Genomic DNA, 21565 nt, shown 5'->3' on the forward strand with positions numbered 1-21565 from the left:
CAGTAAAGTTTGATTGGACAGCTCAGTGTGAGGAAGCTTTTCAGAGGTTGAAGCAGTGTTTGATAACTGCTCCAGTGTTGACTATTCCCTCAGGGACAGATGGGTTTCAGCTTTACAGTGATGCCTCACATAAAGGGTTGGGTTGTGTACTGATGCAGAATGGGAGAGTCATTGCCTATGCTTCTAGGCAATTGAAGAATCATTAGGGAATTACCCAACCCACGATCTGGAGTTAGTAGCGGTAGTTTTTGCCTTGAAGATTTGGAGGCATTACTTGTACGGAGTTCGGTGTGAAGTTTTTACTGACCACCAGAGTTTGAAGTATATCTTCACTCAGAAGGAATTGAATCTAAGGCAGAGGAGATGGCTAGAACTCATAAAGGATTATGAGTTGGATATTCAATATCATCCGGGCAAAGCAAATGTGGTTGCTTATGCTTTGAGCAGAAAGAATTCAGGTAGTGCAAACTGGATGATTACACAGCAGCAGGAGTTGATAAGAGATTTGGAGAAGTTGGAGATTTCAGTGGTTCAGCCCAGTGATGCAGAAATTATAAGGTTGAATCAGACTACAATTACGTCAACCTTTCCAGAAAGGGTACGAGAAGCTTTGCCACTTGATGCAGATTTTAAGAAGATACTAGATATGGTTAGTGTATGTCACATTGAAGATTTTGAGCTTGATGGTGATAGATTGCTTCGATATAAGGGCAGATTGTGCATTCCAGATGTGGATGATTTGAGGAAAGAAGTTCTTCAAGAAGCTCACTACTCCAGTTACACCATTCACTCAGGCAGTAATAAGATGTATCAGGATTTGAAGCAGGTGTTTTGGTGGCCAGGAATGAAGAGAAGTGTAGCAGATACAATATCCAAATGTATTTCATGTCAAATCGTTAAAACTGAGCTCCAGAAGCCAGGAGGATTTTTACAGCCCTTACCCATTGCTATGGATTTTGTGGTTGGTTTTCCCAGATCCAGAAGAGGAAGTGATACTTTATGGGTGATTATTGATAGGTTGACTAAATCTGCACATTTTATACCTATCAAACAGTTTGATCCTGTTGAGAAATTAGGAAGTTTATATGTTGATCAGATTGTCAGATTATATGGAGTACCTAAGACTATAGTGTCAGATCGTGATGGGAGATTCACTTCCAGATTTTAGAAGAATGTTCAGGAAGCTTTGGGCACTAGGCTTACCTTTAGTACAGCTTTTCACCCTCAGACAGATGGGCAGTCAGAAAGAACCATCTAGACCTTAGAAGATTTGCTCAGATTATGTGTTCTGGATTTTAATGGTAAGTGGGAGGCATATGTACCATTGATTGAATTTTTCTACAACAATAGCTTCCAAGCAAGTATTGGTATGGCTCCATACGAGGTTTTGTATGGGAGAAGGTGTAGGACACCTTTAAATTGGGCTGAGACAGGAGAAAGGAAAATAATTGGTGCTGATTTGGTTGATGATGCTACATAAAAGATTAGATTGATCAGAGATAGATTGAGGGCAGTGCAGGACAGACAAAAGAAATATTATGATGCCAAGCACCGATCAGTTGAGTTTGATGTTGGAGAGTTTGTATTTCTCAAAGTCAGTCCAATGAAGGGAGTGAAGAGGTTTGGTAAAGTAGGAAAGCTGAGTCCAAGATTTGTAGGTCCTTTTGAGATTTCAGAAAGAATTGGAAAGGTGGCCTACAGGTTAATTCTACCAGCACACATGAGTGGAGTACATAATGTGTTTCATATTTTCTCCTTAAGGAAATATATTTCAGATGAGGCTCAGAGGATTAATACTGATGTGGTAGACATTCAACCTGACTTGACTTTTGTTAACGAACCAGAAAAGATTCTTGACTTTGAGGTTAAGCAGTTGAGGAGCTGAGCGATTCCTTTTGTTAAGGTGCTTTGGAAGCACAGTTCTGAGAATGATGCCACTTGGGAGGAGGAATCAGGGATGAGGGAGACCTACCCTCACATATTTGACTAAGGTATGTTTTCCTAAGCTTATCTTAAATTTCGAGGACGAAATTTTTATAAGGGAGGAGAATTGTAAAACCTGCAAATGCTATTTTAGGCTTCGCACGCTTTTTAAAGCGTCGCGACGAGGTTTAAGTAAAATTTTCAAGGTTAACGGAATTCAACGGAAATAATTTTAGAAAATCCTACGCGAAATTCTGATCATTTTGATATAAATAACCCATACCTGATTTTGCCTATTTTAGGAATTAAAATTTAACAAAGTTTCGTAATGACAACTTTACCCCTCATTTGTATTAAGGCCAAATCCATTTAAGTGAGGCTAGTATGGTAATTAGCAAACCTAAATTCTTTTATTAGGCATAACCGACCCCTCCTCCCTTCTCATTTTCACGCAAACAAGCGGACCGAACGGGAGAGGCGGACGGACGGGCGGACGGCGGCTTCCGCGAGGGCGCTCCGGCGATGTTTTTCCGGCGAGAAAGTTACGTCAAAACGAAGAGGACGACGAAAGGATTACTCCGGTGGTGATCATTAAGGTGTGAAGTGAAAGACTTTGTCGAAGTGACGTACCGTATTTGCTTTGAGGTAGGTGTTCAGAACCCAGTTAAATTTATAAGTGCTTTAAAATTTTTATGCTTAGAATGCAATTTCATGTAATTATTTTCTTGTCAAATATTTTATTTACTGTCAAATATTTTGATATTCATGCTTTAAAGTACCCTACAGTTTCATGCTTACATTTCATGCATTCTTGAAAAGAAATTAAAGTATATGAATAAATGAAATAAATATGAAAGGAAATTGAAAGGAAATGAAAAGATTTAAATGGAATAAAATTTTCATGTTGCATGTTAATCCGGAAGTACCAAAATGGTAATGGTTTTATGTTCTAACCTTAAGTTTTAAATGAAAATATGTTATGTATTATGCTCTTCCGTACGATCGTCTGTTCCTGCCCCGATATAATCGGGCTAGCCGGGCCAGGTCATGACAGCGCACTACTTGCATGATTTGTGTAGGTAAATTGTAGTGCACTAACTAATCTCCTGCTTTTGGCTCGTAGGAGCCTGCCCTTGTTGAAGGTCTTCTTTATTTGTTTGAGGGTAGCATTCTGAGGACATGACGGGTCCCTTACGACAGTTCGTAGTATTTGCATTCGTCGTAGTTATTTGACATTTTGTTTGTGGTCAATACATTGGGTATATGACGAGTCTTCCTCAGTAGATCGTAAGTGCTCACATTCGTTGTACTCATATAACATTTTGTGCGTATATGACACTTTGCATATATGACGGGTCTCCTACAACTCTGCAAATATTTGCACTTATTGATTGTTATATCTTGTATGTTTGAGTTCGTCACATGTCACTTATTAAATTCTTCAGCTCGTATGCGACACTCTTTTCAGTGATTTTGTGTGATGTGCATATTTTGATTAGGAGTCGTACAACCCGTGACACATAAGAGTGCGCTATTTTGTCTCTTTTTGAAGACATATGTTCACGAGATGTACGAGCTGTCTAACTTTACTAGCTGGCGCGCATACTATTTAGAACACCTGTAACTTGCAATGTGACGGACATTTTTTTATCTTATCACAAAGGGTTCAACCAAAAAAATTATCGAGGATGTGCAGGGATTCCTACGTGTTTACAATGAACACAAAAGCATTTTGTAGGAAAGGTAATTATTTTTACTTTTGCTTTTGCTTTTAACCCCCCCCCCCTTTTAACATAACTACCAGCCGTATCCGGGTGTATTTACGCTCGTATTTCACTTATTGGTGAATACTCTGATAGGAATCCAAGGCTAAAGCCTCGAACAACATCTTAGGATTCTAAGCAGGTGGGGCTCACATGTGTACCTTCTCTGTCTTGTAGCAAGGGGATCCTAGGATGGTGGAGCCCACAAGTGTACCTTCCATGTCTTGTAGCAAGGGATCCTAGGCTGGTGGGGCCCGCGAATAATTCAAGTTCAATGTTATAAATAGGAGGGGGTTTCAATTCATTTCTTCCCATCCCATTTCTGTAAGGAGCTTTGGTATGTACAAAGGCACTAGGAGGAAGAGGTTTGATTCTTACCTATTGACGAACAACTAATTCCCTTGAATACTCACTATATGTTGCATTTCACATTGATTTGTATTTTTTTTATATATTTTTTTCCAGTGTCGGGAGCCTAGGGTGTCGTGTGTTTTATTTTTTTGTTGACTTAGAATTTTAGGTGGATTTTAGATTTTTTTTTCTAAGTCAGGGGTTCTTGTTAAAAAATTCGGCAGCACTCCGGCGTCGTCCCCGCGTAGGGGGCTGCATCGGAGTGTGTAAGGTCTTCCAGTCTGCCAAGAAAGGCAGTCATGGTAGGCGTCAAATGACACCGCGGCCGCAGCCTCGTTCCCCGCTCGCTAACAAAAGCGGTTATGGGGTCTTTAAGGACATGTCTAAAGCACAACATTTTCCCCGCCTAAAAGCAGTGATGTGTACTTAAACAATTCTTTTACAAATAACAAATTTCTCTGCTTGCTAAAAAAAGCGGTCACTGGTACTTATATTTCATGCATACATATTTTCCCGCTCGCTGATAAGAGCGGTCATGGGTACTTAAATTTCCTCGCTCGCTAACAAAAGCGGTCACGAGTACTTATTTCATGCATAGAAATGTAAAATGCTAGTGTCGGGCTTTTTACTTTGGTTGTGCAGTAATCGAGGAGACGACGGCAAATAACGACGACGGTGGGAAACCTTGGCTTGGAGGGAGGAGGGAGGCCGGCGGCTTGGAGTCGTGTTAAGTGAGGGGCATTTTGGGTATTTATTTGGATTTTTATTTAAAGAAAATTCATTTTCTTATTTAAAAGAAACTCTTTCTCTCCCTCTCTTTCTAAATTTTTTTAATTATATTGCACAAAATAAAAATAAAATTTTAATATTTCATTGAGTTGGTCGCCGCATCGCCACTCGCACACATCGTCGCCTCGATTTGAGCTCCGAAAATTTAATTTTTCGCCGATCGACGAACCCCATCAATATGGATGTCGATCTTAGTTGTTTCCGGTTCCCCAGACGCATCGGCGCTGTCCGTTTCACAAACGGAGGTCAACCCGACGATTATGGATTTTCGGTCGACACGCGTCGGGTGAGTTTTTGCGCGATTTCGAGCTCTTTCGCTTTTGAAGCCCACCTTGCGCGGTCGACTCGATCCCGACACTAGTATTAGGGTCAACAGTCCTTTACATAGACATGCTTGATGAAAGAGGAAATAATAAATAACATGCGTCTTGTTCTTTTAGTTATTAGTACCTTTATCATCTTTTTACTTTTAACTGGTATCTTCTTTTATTTATTTTTTCTTTAAAATGCGGTACTGGTCATGATAGATATTCTGTAATTATTGTAGAACTACTGGTATCTTCTTTTATTTTTTTTTTCTTTAAAATGAGGTACTTGTCATGATAGATATTCTGTAATTATTGTAGAACTACAGTGAAGAATCTAGATGGTTAAAAAGGGAGGCTTTGATTATATTTTCATGCATATTATTATTTTTATGAATTTATTGAATATATAATCATTTTTTATTGATTCATATGTTGAAAACCTAACTTTTTTGTGCTACCAGTCTAACTAAACTATTTCCTTGTATGTTTGTTTATATAGATATAACGGTTTTGACAGGATTATCTCTGCTCTTGCACATTCCGTGCATGGTGCTCCCTCCTGCTTGGATCTTCCATATGTGAAGCTCCACGTCTGTATTTGCTCCACTTCCAATGACAATAGTTCATCTCTACTTGGGCATGTGCTCGCATGTGTTGCGCCTCTTGCACCTTTTGATTTGCATTCTAGCTCCATGTGTTAGCTTAACGCTTTGTCTCATGGATCTTTTTGGTGCTAATGCCTCATGCCATTTGTGTCCTGTTCTTCCTGCATTAGATTGGGGTATTTGGCCTTAGCTCCTCCGGTGACTTCGGCTGACCTCTTCCAGTTATTTGCTTTTCACTCTTACACTAGTCTTTTGCTCTTCCTCTCGTAGTCCTTCATCAAAATTTACCTATTTTCAAAGGTATGAAATTGTGAATACCTCAATGTATTTTCATGATTACTAATAAAATTAACATAATTCATTTTCAGTTATCAATACATTCACAAGACATTAGGACTCTACCAAAAATATTTATAATCATTGAAATTATCACTACTTTATATAACTTACCTTCTTGACGAGTTGCTTCTTCCAATCCTTTACTTCTTATTCTTCTTCTATTATAAGTCAACTCAAACCTCCCTTCTGCATATATTCCAATAATTCCTACATACAATTGGTAACAATTGATATACTTGCTTTAGAAATCATTATTGTCTTTTTAGAAAGTTAAACCATAACTAAGAATATACCAAAATACTTACCTTCCTTCTTTTCCTTCGATTCTCTATTATTCTTCCTTTAGTGAAATACTTCTTCCTCCAAACTAATCTTTTAATCTTTCTTCTCCAAGTTAATCTCTAAATTTTCCCTCACTGTTTCCACAATTAGTTTGCAACGTTCATCAATTTACAATTCATCATATAGTTCTATATTAATCACATTCAAATTTTTAATAATTGTTTTCAAATATCTTTTAATTCCTGCATCCAAATTCTCCTGCATTGCATAACTTGCTTCTCCCTACTCTTTCGGAATCCACTGCACTGTGCCAACTTCTATACAGTGGTCGAATGCTGCGAACTTCCCAGTCACTGTGCCAACTTCTGTACAGTGCCGAATTGATCTACAATGCCAGCAGGCACTGTGCCGCCCCCAGTAACAGGGATTCTGGATACCGAAACCTTTAGCAGTGCATTGTCCCAAACTTTCCTTCTGATGGCTTGTTTGCATGAATGGAAATTCCAGACAATTGCACTGTACATTGCTTCTGTTACTGTGCCGAATTCTCCATAGGCTCTGTTATGAATTCTGAATAAAGATAAGGATAAAGGAGTGGACCCCACAATGCCCTAACTGCTCTCTCAATAACCCAAAGGAAGCATCTATTCTGGAATTTCTAGATATCACAAGGATTAAGGTAATATCTCACAGCATGCAAATGACGATGGAGTTGAAGCTCTCATTTCTCATCAATGATTTCCCAAATCTCTTTATAGCTGAGCTCATCTCCTCCTTATTACGGGCTATTATATCTTTAGCCTTGTCCATTGCATTGTAAATGAAGTCCATAGCTAGCTTTTTTAGTGCATTAATCATCCTCAGAACTTGAACCAGCAGCCTTGTTATTATTATTGTATTTGTAATACTCACAATTTTTTTTTCATTCAAAATAATCTTCCACTTATTTTCCCACAGGTTTCTTTACCCAAACACAATTAACCATTATATGGAAGTGAACATAACCTCCAAATGTTGCCTTGCTTCCAACAAGCTTTGTAGAGTCACATTGGATGTTGCAAATCGAGTTATGGTTAGCCATAAGAGTCACTTCTTGATTATTTACTCATCAAGGCCAAAATCCATTAACAATTGTGGATGAATTAGCTTTTGGTTGCTTTGGTTAAGGCATTTTTGTTGGGAGGAAAGTCACCAAGTTTTTTTTTTAATCCCCAAATTTTTTTTTTTTTAAAAAAATATATATATATATATATATATATATAGTCTCACAAAATGTGTCTAATATAGATGTTTTCTCTCCTCCATTTTATTCTCATCTGTCCTATGCATTTGCATTATCTGTAGCAACATGTAACACCTAATGCTCTCTAATCTCCTCTATGATTACTTCAAGAAGTTCACCATTGTACTATGCATTCTTGACCCGATCAGATGATTCAATAGATTTTAAGAAAAATAGTGACATGGAGATTATTAATCAAAATATTAACCAATTTTTTATATTAGACTAGTCATTAGATATGATCATTATTCCAATTTAACTCCAAGTCATCCTAATATTCTCATGAGTTTTTTAGCATTGTTCAGCTCATCCTTCAATACCCAAGTTCTCAAATCATATATAAATGATAGTTTTAGTGCTCGACCTTAAGCCTATGAAATAAATTACATTAAAATAAGTGGAGGTTACCACATTAAATGGAATGACATTCTCATAAAAATATTTTCCAATATCCATTCAAACATTCTCATAAAAATATTTTCCAATATCCATACATCTTATGAGCTACTCTTTCTCCGTCATCCTCTGAATTTATCATATATTGATCCATGCGTCCTTTTGTATCTCTACTTGACATTGATAACAAAGATTATGAGAAAGCTTTGCCCCTATCCACTTTCATTTTAAAACATAACTTCTATAATCTATTATGTTATCAAGTTGTCAGTATCAAATGCTTTGACATTGTTTACTTATTCATATATGCTCTTATCTTCTCTTTCACCTCATTAGGCACTTTGGCACACCATGTAACATTGTCGTGTGAGCTAGAACTGCACTCCATCTTTGTATCACCTTTAACTTCCTTCTCATAATATTTGCACTTTAGATAAACATATATTTTGTCATTCCCTCTAATGTTAGCTTTTACGCTGTCTCCCTGTCGGTCATTTTGATGTGTCGTTGCGCTTTAATCCTTACTTCTTGTTGTTCTAAAGAAACCCTAACAAAATTTAATTTAAAAAAAAAGTTTAACAAGCAAATAATCACAAAAGAAGAAACCCTAAAAAAATTTTGGTTTAGGGGAAATGAATTCTAAGTTTGTTGGCAAGAAAACGTGCCCCTTAACCCTTGTTGAAGAATAAAGCTTGGCAAGGAGGAGCCAGTCGACTACTACGAAGGAAGCGATAAGCTGCAATGAGGATTGGGGGTTAGCTGGAACATGTGAGCCGAGAGAGAAGGTTGGGGATGTGCAGCTTGTGCTTTGCATGGAAGGTTGAGATCGAGAGATAGGGGCAAGATTAGATTAATAAGATTTTTTTTTAATACCTAACCCCTATGCCAATGCCTCACATAAGTAGTCTTGAGGCACACGCTGCAAGGTGAAAGTCCCAAAAAGCACTGATGCACGCCTCCGAATATGCAATTTTAAACAATGCTTTTAGTTAATATTTTGTTTGAAATATTGACTAATTAGGTTTAAGATAGAATTGGATTTGAATTTATGATCTTGTCATGGAAAAACTATTTCTATAAATAGGGCATCCATTGCTCTTATTGCATGTGTTCAAAATTATATATATATATATATATATATATATATATATATAATGTGCTCAAAATTATATCCTTCTCTTAACCTTTCTGCGTTCCTCTTCTATATATATATAATGTGCTCAAAATTATATCCTTCTCTTAACCTTTCTGCGTTCCTCTTCTTTTGAATTGTTCTTCTAATGCCCTACTTCTTTGTTCTTGATCCTCATCTACATCACTAAGCTAACATGGTTTTGAACATGTACCTGGTTTCACTGTAATGGCCTTCAAATGAATGGAGATTTTTTTCAACGTGAGAACAACCTTTGTACACTGAGAATATTCTTGATTTTGGGAACGTCTACCAATTACAGGTGTTGTTTGATTGAAAATATTAAAGGTGTGGATTAGGGTGCCGGGAGACGTATTTTTCAGACATTCCTGATTTTTATTATACATGAAAATGATTTTTTTTTTCTTGTGTGGTATCCATGGAAACCTTTCACTAGCCTAGTAAACTGAAAGATTGCATTTGCACTGTCTTGAAAGGAAATAATGCCCAAAACCCCTGAAAATTGTCTTTGAAGGTCAACAAAATAGAAAAATAATCCTGTATATCTTAACTTAAAAGTGATATTTTGATGATACCTTCTTAATCTTATTTTCTTTCTCGGTGCATTTTAAAAAAATTACCAAAATGTTACGTCAATGCTTGAAGCCTGATTAAAAATTTGTCAAATAATTCAAATTGCCCACCATCAACATCTTTTCATGTTCAGCTAGGTTTTAGACTCTTGAAAATGCCAGTCTAATATGTTTTAATTATCTGCAGATTCAAGCTGTTGTAAAAAAGTACGACATTCTCTTCATTGCTGACGAGGTAGACTTATATTGAACCTTGGAAGTCAGTATGATTTCATAGAAATTTATTATGAAATGATTGATTTTATATTGTAGGTTATTACTGCTTTTGGAAGGCTAGGGACCATGTTTGGGTGTGAGAAATATGATATTCAACCAGACCTTGTGTCCATGGCTAAAGTAAGTTAAAGAAAAAAGGCAATTCTATTAAACCGCCAATATCATCTAGATCTGCATTGATTTGAGCTAAACGGTTTCTATAGGCCCTTTCGTCTGCTTACATGCCCATTGGAGCAATCCTTGTCAGCCCAGAAATTTCGGAGGTTGTACATTCTCAGAGCAGCAAACTTGGTGAGTTAATATCTTCTCCAGTATTCTTTGTGATGCAAACTGACATTCTGGGCTGATTTATTCTTAGTCGATGCTTCTTTCATTGTTCTTTGTGTTTTAGAGTTATTTATTTAAGTTTTATATGATTATTATGATGCAAGACTACAATGCTTTAAATGAATGCGTTAAGAACTTGCACGATTTTGAAAAGAACAAGAACAATTATGACTATTAGCTAGTTAAAATGTAAGAGCGGTCACATCGTTTAGGCCAAGTTACATAATAAGCGCTTGAATTATCAAAACAATAGCGAAATTCAACAACATACAAATGAAGTAGTTTTCAAAAAAATCCCTAATCTAACAATAAGATAGTAACATAGAAAGTGCACTCAATCCTACGTTTACTAAGTTTAAGCAGAATGCGAAACACGGCTCCTTGAGACTTATCACCGCTAACAAGATTAGGGGATTAGGAAAGTAAATGAAAAGGGGAAGAAGTTCACCCTTGGGAAGGTTCGGCTATGATTTGCCACTGGGCGCCGGCAAGTTGCTCGTCGATGGCCTCTGATAACGTGAAAATAATGCGGTCCACGTACTCTTCGATGGAACTATCAACTTCCAGATTGAAATCGAAGAAGGTGGAGTGGAGGATATTAACGTATCCTTGCTCGTCGTAAGCAAATCCATAGTCAAGCTCCAAATCGGCCATTCATTGGCTTTAGAAGGATGATGTGTAGCTGAAGATCAATGTCAATCCTTTGAAGCTCCGTTAGAGAGAAAGAAGTTTCTCTCAAAATTGAAGTGGAGAGGTGGGGGTGGTCGGCCAATGGAGGTAGGGGAATTAAACTTGTTTCTGATTTTTGAGGAGGGAAGCATGTCAAACATATCCTTAATTAATCCTTGATTGAGAATAATTAAAGGAGAAAATAAGAGGGAGGGGGCGGAGGGAAGAGAGGGGGAAGGGGAGTTAATTTGTTTCCAAAGAAGAGGGAGGATCTTTGGAAAGAAATTAAATAGGTAGGGACATGGGGGATTTCAGCCAAGGAGGTGGGGAAGGAGTTTGAATTATTTCTAAGAGAGGGAGGTGGGCTTTAGGAAATAATTTCTAATTCAATCCTATAGGGGGACCGATGTAATTAATGGGCTAGGAGATGATTGTGGGGAGTGATTTGGGTTGCTAATTTGGGATTTAGAGATTAGGAAAGTTTTAATTAAATCCCAATTAATTTGAAATTCAAATAGGATTTAATTTATGATCTTTTCTAAAATAGATTCTCTAAATTAGGAAAGAATTTCAAATTCAAATAATTTTGAATTTTTAATTTAAACCTTTCTAAATTAAGAGTGGTTGCTTATGGAAAGTATTTAAGAGGGATTTGAATTTGTAGAGGGAAGATGGGAGAGGTGGGAGGGGCCGGCGGCTAGGTTGGAGGCTTATGGGGATTTTGGTGGAGGGGTGGTGGTGGTGTGGTGAAGCCGGCGGGTAGGTGGGGAGATTAGGTGGCCGGCGGCTAGGGATTGGGCGAGACCTTAGGCCAGCGACTAGATGTAGAAGAACCACGAACCCGGCCGTCTCCAAGCTTGGTGGGTGATCCAAATTCCCTCTCCAAGGGACATCGCTCCAATCTCTCTCAAGCCTCATGAGAACTTAAGCATGGGGAAATTTTTTATCATTCAATCATTAACATGAAAAGAGAACAAGAGGGATATATTTAGCCTCATACAAATGACTCAAGAAAATAAAAAGACGATGATGCCCTATGAGCTTACATACGACCTCCCTTAAGTAATTGGTAAAAGCAGAAACACTAATAAAACAAATACAACATAAAATAATAAAGAAAATACATAATATGACTCAGAAGTACATCGACTCAATCGTGGCCGTAGATCGACGGCCATGTCTTTGATAGACTTTCCAAGCTCCAATTATCCCCATTAGATTATCCCTACATAAAATAGATTGTGTTCTCTAATTCTTGTGTTGGTTCTATGACTTTCTTAATTTCTTGGTATGGTTTGGCTCCCTATGCTGGTTGTTAGGCTGATTCATTTCTATTGTCCGGATGTTTTGATTGGATGTTGGATTGTGCTTTATTCCTTGTTGGATACTCTTGTCCTTTAATTGAGGCTTGCGGTCTTAAAGAGTCGGGTGTTGTAGATGTTCCTTTATGTGGCTTTGTTATTCCTGTTACTGTAGATGGCAGGATCTGTATACAGTAATACATTTTGGTGCTGTGGTGCTATAGGAAGCCTGATATTTTTATGATTTTCCGTTAGCGGTTGTTACGAGATAAGGAACTTTAGTTTTTGCTAGTTTTCAGAAAATTGGGACTTGGAGTGTTGATCTTCATATACACTCCACTATAAAATCCAATTAAGTGCGACGAAATATGCGGACAATGGACACGGCGTTGCTCAAAACACATCACATATAAAAAATTATATGTAACAGTTAAAGTAAACTCCAATAGTTAAATGTGAGGATATTTTGGGTATTATGATGTATGTGAGATTATGCTATTTTTATAGATTTTTTGTTATTTATCATGTTAAAATAAATACAAAAATCATAATAAAAATTAACCAAATAATTTTTATATTTAATTTAATATGATAAATGACAAATCCAAAATGTCCTCATATGTAGCTATTGAGGTTAATTTTAATTATTACTTTTGGACTTCGGACCAAATTGAGATATTTTCTAATAGTCAGGAGACTAAATTTGGGGCATTATAGAAGTCTGTGAATAAATTGAGTATTTATTAATAGTTGGAGGACTATTTTGAGCTTTTATTCTTTTTTAATAATATTACTAGCTAAAGAATTAAAGTTCACATGAATGTATTTTCGGAAACATTTAAAGAGGAGAAACATTCATTAACCAACAATTTTTAGCAAAAAGCCCTCCAAAATATTTGGTGTACAAATTATCCCTTGGACCAAAAGGATCCCCTTTTTATCAGCATTGCTTTACCACAAAACTTCTAATCCTGCTAATTTTATTGATTACCCAATAAAATTTTCCTAATCCTGTTAAGGAAAATTTTATTGATGACCCAATTTAACAACTTAAAATGAAAAATAAAATGAAAAATAAGAGAGGAATAGAAGATAAATTAGAATTTGTTAAAACTATCCTTCTTTTGTAAGAAATGTAACCTTTTTTGTGAAATTTTCTTAACCGGAAACCAAATTTTCTTTTGAAATGCTTTAGAGCCAAGAGAAAGACCCAAATATTTTTAAGGAAGTCTTTCAATAGAACATGCTAAAAGATTAGCAATAGAAAGACCTTTCTTTATTTTGACTATTGCCAGGTTAAATTAAAAAGATTTAGAGAAGTTTATTTTATTACCAGAAACATCTTGAAATAGAATCATAATGCTCCTGGGAGCAGAGGAATTTTAAAAAGGAGCTTGTTTAATACGTCATAAAGCAAAAGAAGTGTGATTATTAAATAATTTAAAAAGGAGCAAAAAGTCAAATAATTTGGTGTTTTTTTATAGAAAATGCAAAATAATTAAGAAAATGTCAAATTATTTGACGATCTCTAATTAATTAAGAAAACGCCAAATGATTTTAAGTTTTCTTAAGAAAGCATAAAAACAATTACGTGACTTAACAAATAAATAACGTTTTATATTTTATTAGCATGTGGCATCCATTCATTTTGTAAGTGTCCAATTTTTTATTTGAGATGCTCAAGCTCGCATCCTAGGAGAGTAACTCAGTTTGAAAATATAAATATTTAAATTAAAAAATACTTATTTTTAATATTAATGAAATTGAAAATTATATAAAAAAAATATTAATTATCCAAGTATTTAGTATTTCTACTAAATTTTTATATTCGTGATTAAAAAAAGAGTGAATACTTCACAAGTTTCAAACCTGGATTGTTTTTTTTTTGGAATCGCTTACCTTCCACCATATCAAGTGCAAGAAGAACCTGTTTGATTTTTAAATGATTTTATAATTATTAGTAACTTATTATAATTTTTTATCTCTCCTTAAGAAAACGTCAATTGATTTGGTGTTTTCTTAATTAATTAGCATTTTCTATGGAATACGTCAAATTATTTTGAGTTTTCTTAATTATTTAGCATTTCCTATAGAAAATGCAAAATAATTTGACTTTTTGTTCATTTTTAAATTATTTAATCATCACGCTTCTTTTATTTAATTACGCATTAAATATGCTCCTTTTTAAAATTCCTCTCCTAGGAGCCAAAATATTGTAACGGACAATTCCACAAAAATAGAATAACAGTTTAGTCCCCAAATTGAATGCTATTTATGACGATTTTGATATTATTATATTTGCTACCTTCAATCCAAATATCTTTTGCAGCTGCATTGAGTATTCCACGAGGAACATGACCAATAATAATGAAAGGAAGATGAGACAGAGGATCAACTTGCCTCAAAACTTGAAATGTTTGAACTATTTGTTTGGTTTCCCATCATCAAGTATTTGAGAGCCAGCATTCGCCGAGGGCCTGGAACTGTAATTTTTGCGAGATTTCAACAATTTGGGTCTTCCACTTGGGAAAATTTGAGGACTACAAATATAGGCAGATATGAAGAGCGAAAATAACAGTTGATTAGTGATTACTTAATAACTTTCTTATTTTTCTCACAAACTCGTGTATAGTAGTTGGATCCAATATTTTAGCGTACTGCAAGTATTGATTGATATTTCTTGTTGGAAGAATTCTTCTTGTTCTACTGTGAAGTCTGAATCTTTTATTTGTGATTTCTTGTCCTTTCTTTGTCTCTCTCTTTCTCTCTCTCCCTTTAGATATTGTGATTGATTTGCTAGCTTGGTCATATCTCCTACAATATGGATGTTTTTATTGCGTTGTGTCTGGATTGAAGTTTGGTTTATAACTTTAAATGAATTTAAATTTCTTGCAAAAATGTCTGCTTGGACTATCATAAAACTATTATTTTAGGACGAGTGTCATGCATTTCTTGATTTTGATGGACCGGACTGGCCGGTCCAGCCCACAGCAACACCGGCCCAAAAAGGGCCGGTTCTCGCGTACTGCAGGCGGAGAACCCGCCTGCCTGGGCGGTCGGCCGAAAGGGAGAGAGGAGGCGGGTGGGCCCAAGGGGCCCACCAAATTGAAGAGGGAGGATGATGTGTTTGCCCTAGGGGTAATTAGGGGTTTATGGGGGGTTTTTGTGGGAGTTAAAAGGGAGTTAGGGTTTGTTTTGGAGGCATGTTGTTTTGGTGGCTGTTTTCAGTTTCTTCTAATCTAGGGCTTGGGAGAAAGCTTCTCTTCTCGAATTGAGAGCATTGTATCCGTGGAAACTTGTAAGTCTTTTGATATTTAAGTAACCGAAGTGTTTGTGAGTGTTTTCATCCAAGAAATCCTCCATTTTTCCACTGTTTTTGGGCTGTTTTTCCTGGATTCCGAATTTTGCAACTCAAGTTACATCAGATTTTCATCAAAACAAGAATTTTTTCCTGAATTAAAAGGTTCGTTGATTGCAAATTTAATTTTATGCAACTTATCCTATATATGTATTAAAAAACCCTAGACCCTAAGATATCTTTCACGAGTCTAATTAATTTTTTTGTTTGCTTGGATACAACTGATTTATGTGTAAATCTCAGGTTCATTTTCGCATGGTTTCACTTATTCCGGGCATCCAGTATCATGTGCTGTTGCAATTGAAGCTCTCAAGATTTACAGGTGCACGGGTTTGGAAATATGTTGGTTCATATATTCTAGCAATGATTGTTCCTTATTCGTGCATCTTGGTAATATCTTAATAACTCTTATGATTTCCTAATATATCCGTTGTTTCAGGGAAAGAAATATTGCTGAACACGTGCAAGCTATATCCCCAAAGTTTCAGGAAGGCATCAAAGCTTTCTCAGATAGCCCCATTATCGGGGAGGTACTTCACTTTTATTGATCTACCGTTCTGTTGCATTCTACCATCTATGGGCATTTTTTCTACTAGGCATCGGCTTTTTTTTTTTGAAAGTAGGTATCGGATTACTCAAGGTGACATAAGTGCTAATGGTAAGATGATTTTTTTAACAAAATTTGTAACAATAGATTGATAAAAGACTATATTGACGGATGATTAGAGTATTATCTATTGACGAAAATATATTTAAAAATAGAAATATGTTCAAGGCCTATATATCAAAAGATAGAAGATTTATTAATAAGACGAGTAGATTAAATCAATACTGAAGGATTTAGAAGAAAAAAGTAAACCAATAGTAACATTGATAGAATTTCTTGAGAAAGATTTATGCACACTAGGTTTAATACTTGATACCAGACTTAGCTGGAATAATTAGAAAATGAGGCCTCATAAAGTTGGATCCAAATAGTTGAGATAAGGTTAATGATGAAGCTGGTGACTTTTAGGAGTTTAAACACTAAGATGCAAATACTGAACTAATAAATCTAAGATTTGAAGTTTCCCTTGCGCCAGCTTTCTTGGAAGCTGGTGGGTTCAACTTTCTTCTACCTAATATACAAAATATTATTGTTTCAGATAAGAGGCACAGGCTTGATTCTTGGGACTGAATTTACGGACAATAAATCTCCAAATGATGCTTTCCCCTCTGAATGGGGTAAGTACTAAAAAGAAGAGAGAACTAACCTTCATACTTTGTGCTTTATATGCTCATCATGATTTCTTCTAGGCGTTGGATCCATATTTGGAGCCGAATGTCAGAAGCGTGGATTGCTAATCCGCGTTGCTGGAGATAGCATTATGATGTCACCTCCACTTATCTTTACTGAGAAAGAAGTTGATGAGGTATTCTCGAACATTTTTGAGTTTAACGAAGGCATCCAAGGCATTCATTATTTGAAACTTTTTTTTTAATGTTAATTTGTCCTTGCAGAACGGGTTAAGGGGTTTTTTTTATTGCCACTTTGGTGCCTGTAAGAAATAAATTATCTGATAATATTAACTGTCACTAACTACTGATGCTTTAGTATTTACTTTTTTTTCAGTTGATAGGCCTTTATGGTGAAGCCTTGAAAAGTACAGAGAAGAGGGTGTTGGAGTTGAAATCCCAAGCAAAGTAAGTATGAGTTGCAAGCATTCTGGAGCTCATTAACTCAAACATGATTTATCTTCTAATTAAGAAGAATTGCATGCATTGTTGAACCGCAACAGTTAATCCATAATTTTTCTTGTTCTGCTTATGAAATACATGCATTTAACAATCAAATTGTTTGTTTTTTAATTTAAATTTTTTTTATGTAATATTAATTGTCTTTAATGTTTTCAGAGTTGGTCCTTCACTATCACATTTATCGTAGCTTTTTCTTCCCACTAATGTTTTATGAAGTATATCATAATAGAATGTTGGAAGAGCATACAATCTATCCTAGACCAAACGTAATGCAGGAGACTGTCTAATTTGGAGTCTGAAGGGCTTGGTATTTTACTATATACATTGAGAGGTGTCATTTTGGATTTATAGGTGGGGGTTCAAATTTGATTAAAAGATGACCCAATATGAATATAATCTATCTAAATCTGACCTGTTTAGTAAATCGATAAAAAAATTCAATTAAAAAAATAATAATAAAATTCAATTGACTTGAACTAACCTGAACTCATTTAGACATGGTATGAAATATATTTGTGTTGACTTAAGGTTAATTGAACTTGAAATAGATATGATAACTTGATTTGTGTATGACAATTAAAAATAATAATAATAATAATAATTTCATGAGTTTGAATAAAAAATAAATATTAAAGTTATTATTTTCTGATTAACTTGAATTGGACCCATCAGCAACTATGCCTAACGATTTTTTCTTCGTTTTTTTTTAGTCGCCTCAACCTGAATTCAATCTGAATATTAAATAAGTTGATCCAAATCTAATTTTTTTTGTATTTAGTTAGAGTCTACTTTTTGTCTTCAGTTTCATTTATTATAATGAGTAATTACAAGTAATGGGGAGCCAAAGCAATTCTAAAGATATGCCAATACATGAGCTGTAACAAAAAGACAATGCTCAAAGAAAAGAGCAATAGAAGACAGGGAACACAAATAACTAGCAAAACTAAAACGATATGCAAATCATGTCCAAAAAACAAAAACCTAAACTAAAAAGATGGCTCAGAATGAACCAAAATACATCTAGTGAAGAGAATCAGTCAATGAAATGCAATTCCCATGCTGCAAGAGCGACCATCCAAGGGGAAGTACCCTTGGTTGCCATACCACAATCCAAAAGGGACGACTGGTTATAGACTCACATTCATCACAACCCTGAAAAGAGCCCAGTTGCATTCCAGAAAATAGCCGAAAATGTCTAGAAGAAGAGCAATGTCGTGAACAAATATTGAATTAGGATCCAGTGTGTTAGTAGCAGTAGGAGAGAACCCCAGAAGAACAACTTCCTAATGCAACAAATTTAGGAACTCCAAATTCTTCCACTTAGAAATTTTCATACAGTGAGCTTTCTTTATCTTATGAAGCATGGTAATGTGGCTGTCAATATTAAGACTAAATCTTCTCACATTCCTTTCTCTTCAAAGATAATAAACAGGACAACTCACAGCCATATGGTAAAAGTTTTTCAATGCCATAGAAACATATTGCGAGTTTGAAATGTATTCGAAATTTGCAGCAGGGTTGGCCTCAAGAGGAAGCCATTCATCTAAGTGAACAACAAGATATGATAGTAAAAGAGAAATCACATTTGAAAAGCAAGCGAGCAGTTTTTAGGCATCGTATAGCAAAGACTACATAAACTATCTACTTGAATGTTCCTCCTGATAAGTCATCAGTTTTCAATTCACTAACAACTACCAACCAAGTATAGCAAGAGAATCTTAAAGAGTATTTTTAATGTCAAATGGATTTCAACTGAATAACCTGCTAGCTTATAATAGTTGTTAATATAGGAGGAGAAAGTAGGGCGTTCCTGTCCACACCATTTGAAGCAACCATGGGCCATTAGGGGGATAGGGATGGAAGAGATAGCATCACATATGTGAGGGGGTAGTTGAGGGCAAGGTTTAAAATTGCGTAAATAAGTCTCGAAGTATTTTTCGTCCGTGAGGCGAGGTGTAAGCCTCACGGACGAAGAATTGCGTAAATGAGAATTTAAGGGTTTTAGCAGGTAAATAATAGTAAGATTCAATCATACAATAAAAACATCTAAATGACAAGTGAAATTAGTGGAAAGTAAAAAAATAGATGCAATAAAATCATGTATAACAACAAAATATAAGTTTATATGTGCTTGTCCTCTATCCTCTCCTGGATTAGTCATATACTGATCTATAGGACCTCGTGCACTTCTATCATGTATAATGGAGGAAGAGCCCTTTCCACCCGCTCCCGAAGTAAGCACTATATTAGACCCTTTCATCAAATTGCTCATGTTGTAAATATTTGTCCGTGGTACTCTTTTTCATATAAGCTGTAATTTCCTCTTTCACCTTATCCGAAATATTCGCACAAAGTGCTACATTCTTATGTGAGCCGGATAAGTGCTCCTTCATGCGAGTTACTCCTCCCTTCACCACCTTATCACAAAAATTATATTTTAAATACACATATATCTTCTCGCCGCCTCCGACATCAACTTGCACACTGTATTTCCAAGAAGGGTCACGCCGCAATGATGTATTTGTCTTTTTCTTTCCCCTAACCATGTTTCCTAAAGCACAAATGCAAAATAAAACACAAAAATATAAAATAATAAGCATAAATATGAAATAATATTGTCCAAGAGACAAGAATTCACATTTAAAGTCTTCACCCCTTCCTCCTCTCCTATAGAGTCCAATTTCTCCCAATCAAAGCATGCACTCATGAAGAAGCAGACTAACACTAACAACTATTACTAAAGATGATGAATACAACAATATGCCTGGCTGCCGAGAGTCTAAGGGGGCGCTGCCCCTGGCGGGGTTCAACCTGCTTATTTTTAAAGTTCATAAGTCCTTTGTATGGAAAGATGTCTAGCGGTACCGAGTATGTACCTAGCGATACCGATAACTATGACTCTAGCTTTCCTATAAATTGAAAAATCAAACCCTAAACTTATAAAAAAACCCTAAGAACACTTGAAGAAGTGATGTTGAGGGGCGACCGGAAACAAAGGACTCACCGGCCAGAGGCGGCGCCGACGGGAGAGGCGGCGGAAATGTGCGGGAGAGCCGGATCAATCGTCTGCGTGCTTCCTACGCGGCTTCGGTTGACGTCTTCGGTCGGGTAAGTGGGTCTTCGGTCGGGTAAGTGGGTATAAGGAAGAGTTTAAGAGGTTTTTTAAGTAAGCGGGCCCCCATTTAGAAGCGTACGCCTCAAAGTAAATTGCGCAATAACGCTAGTGGGGCTCGCCTCACTCCACATGAGGCGTACGCCTCATGATGCCTGAGAATTACCTAGGCTTTGAGGCTATTTTGGAGCAAATTGCACAAATGCGCGCCCCAGATTGCGCAATTTTAAACTATGGTTGAGGGGTAAGGTTCCTGGAGTTGTTTAGAATAATGGAGTTAACAGTGGCGTTAGGCAGGAAGAGATGTGCAAATTAGCCTGATCAGTAAGATTCATGAGGAAAGCTCCATTATACCAGTGATCCCAAAGAAGTGAAAGAGTGCTTGAAGGGGATATACAAAAGGAGAAATTCTCCTTCACCTTATTAGCAACACCAGCAAGGGATTTATAGAAGGCAGAGGCCTTAGTGATAGGGATCCCAGGGAGAGCAGTATTTGGATTTACAACAGCAAGCAAGAAGGCTATTAGCAGTGAGCAGTCGTGCAAAGAGAGAGCGAGTATAGGCATTGTAAAGGGATTGAATGCCAGAAATGCCCAACCCTCAATTTTTTTGGGAGGCAGGTTTTTTTTCATGACAACAACAACAATAACATCAAGCCTTTGTCCCATTACGTGGGGTCGGCGTCATGAATCCTTTTTCTTTATTGTGTCTTGTTAAAAGTCAAATTCTCATTTAAATCTAATAAAGAAAGATCATTTCTAATATTTTTTAACCAAGTCTTTTTAGGTGAATCTTTACCTTTCTTAACATAAGTCAAATTTAATACCTCAACTTTTCTAACCGGATCATCAGAAGGCCTAAAAAGAAAATTTGTATAGCTTTTATTAATAAACATATAGCAGGTCTTATGTATGATGGGTCCTTTGATCTAGTAAACAATCGTATACCAAAATTTGAATATGATATACAAAAGATAGTAATTTGGCCTTCCAGCAATTTTGTGATTTTTTACATGAGGGGTT

General features: G+C 36.1%; 1 protein-coding gene across 4 annotated transcripts in view; it reads left to right on the forward strand.

Annotated features, from left to right (window-relative positions):
* The window catches only part of LOC110109905 (probable gamma-aminobutyrate transaminase 3, mitochondrial), a 46956-nt gene that overhangs the window by 21600 nt on the left and 3791 nt on the right, over positions 1–21565 (forward strand). For all 4 annotated transcript variants that reach the window (XM_020841120.2, XM_028700210.1, XM_028700209.1 and 1 more), the window contains exons 12-19: positions 9951–9998; positions 10076–10159; positions 10243–10330; positions 15938–16016; positions 16134–16224; positions 16840–16918; positions 16991–17106; positions 17307–17377. In XM_020841120.2, coding sequence (XP_020696779.2) covers positions 9951–9998; positions 10076–10159; positions 10243–10330; positions 15938–16016; positions 16134–16224; positions 16840–16918; positions 16991–17106; positions 17307–17377 — 656 coding nt within the window. The remainder of the gene's footprint in view (positions 1–9950; positions 9999–10075; positions 10160–10242; positions 10331–15937; positions 16017–16133; positions 16225–16839; positions 16919–16990; positions 17107–17306; positions 17378–21565) is intronic.

This window comes from Dendrobium catenatum, unplaced genomic scaffold (genome assembly GCF_001605985.2).
Source record: "Dendrobium catenatum unplaced genomic scaffold, ASM160598v2 fragScaff_scaffold_1470, whole genome shotgun sequence".
NCBI lineage: Eukaryota > Viridiplantae > Streptophyta > Magnoliopsida > Asparagales > Orchidaceae > Dendrobium > Dendrobium catenatum.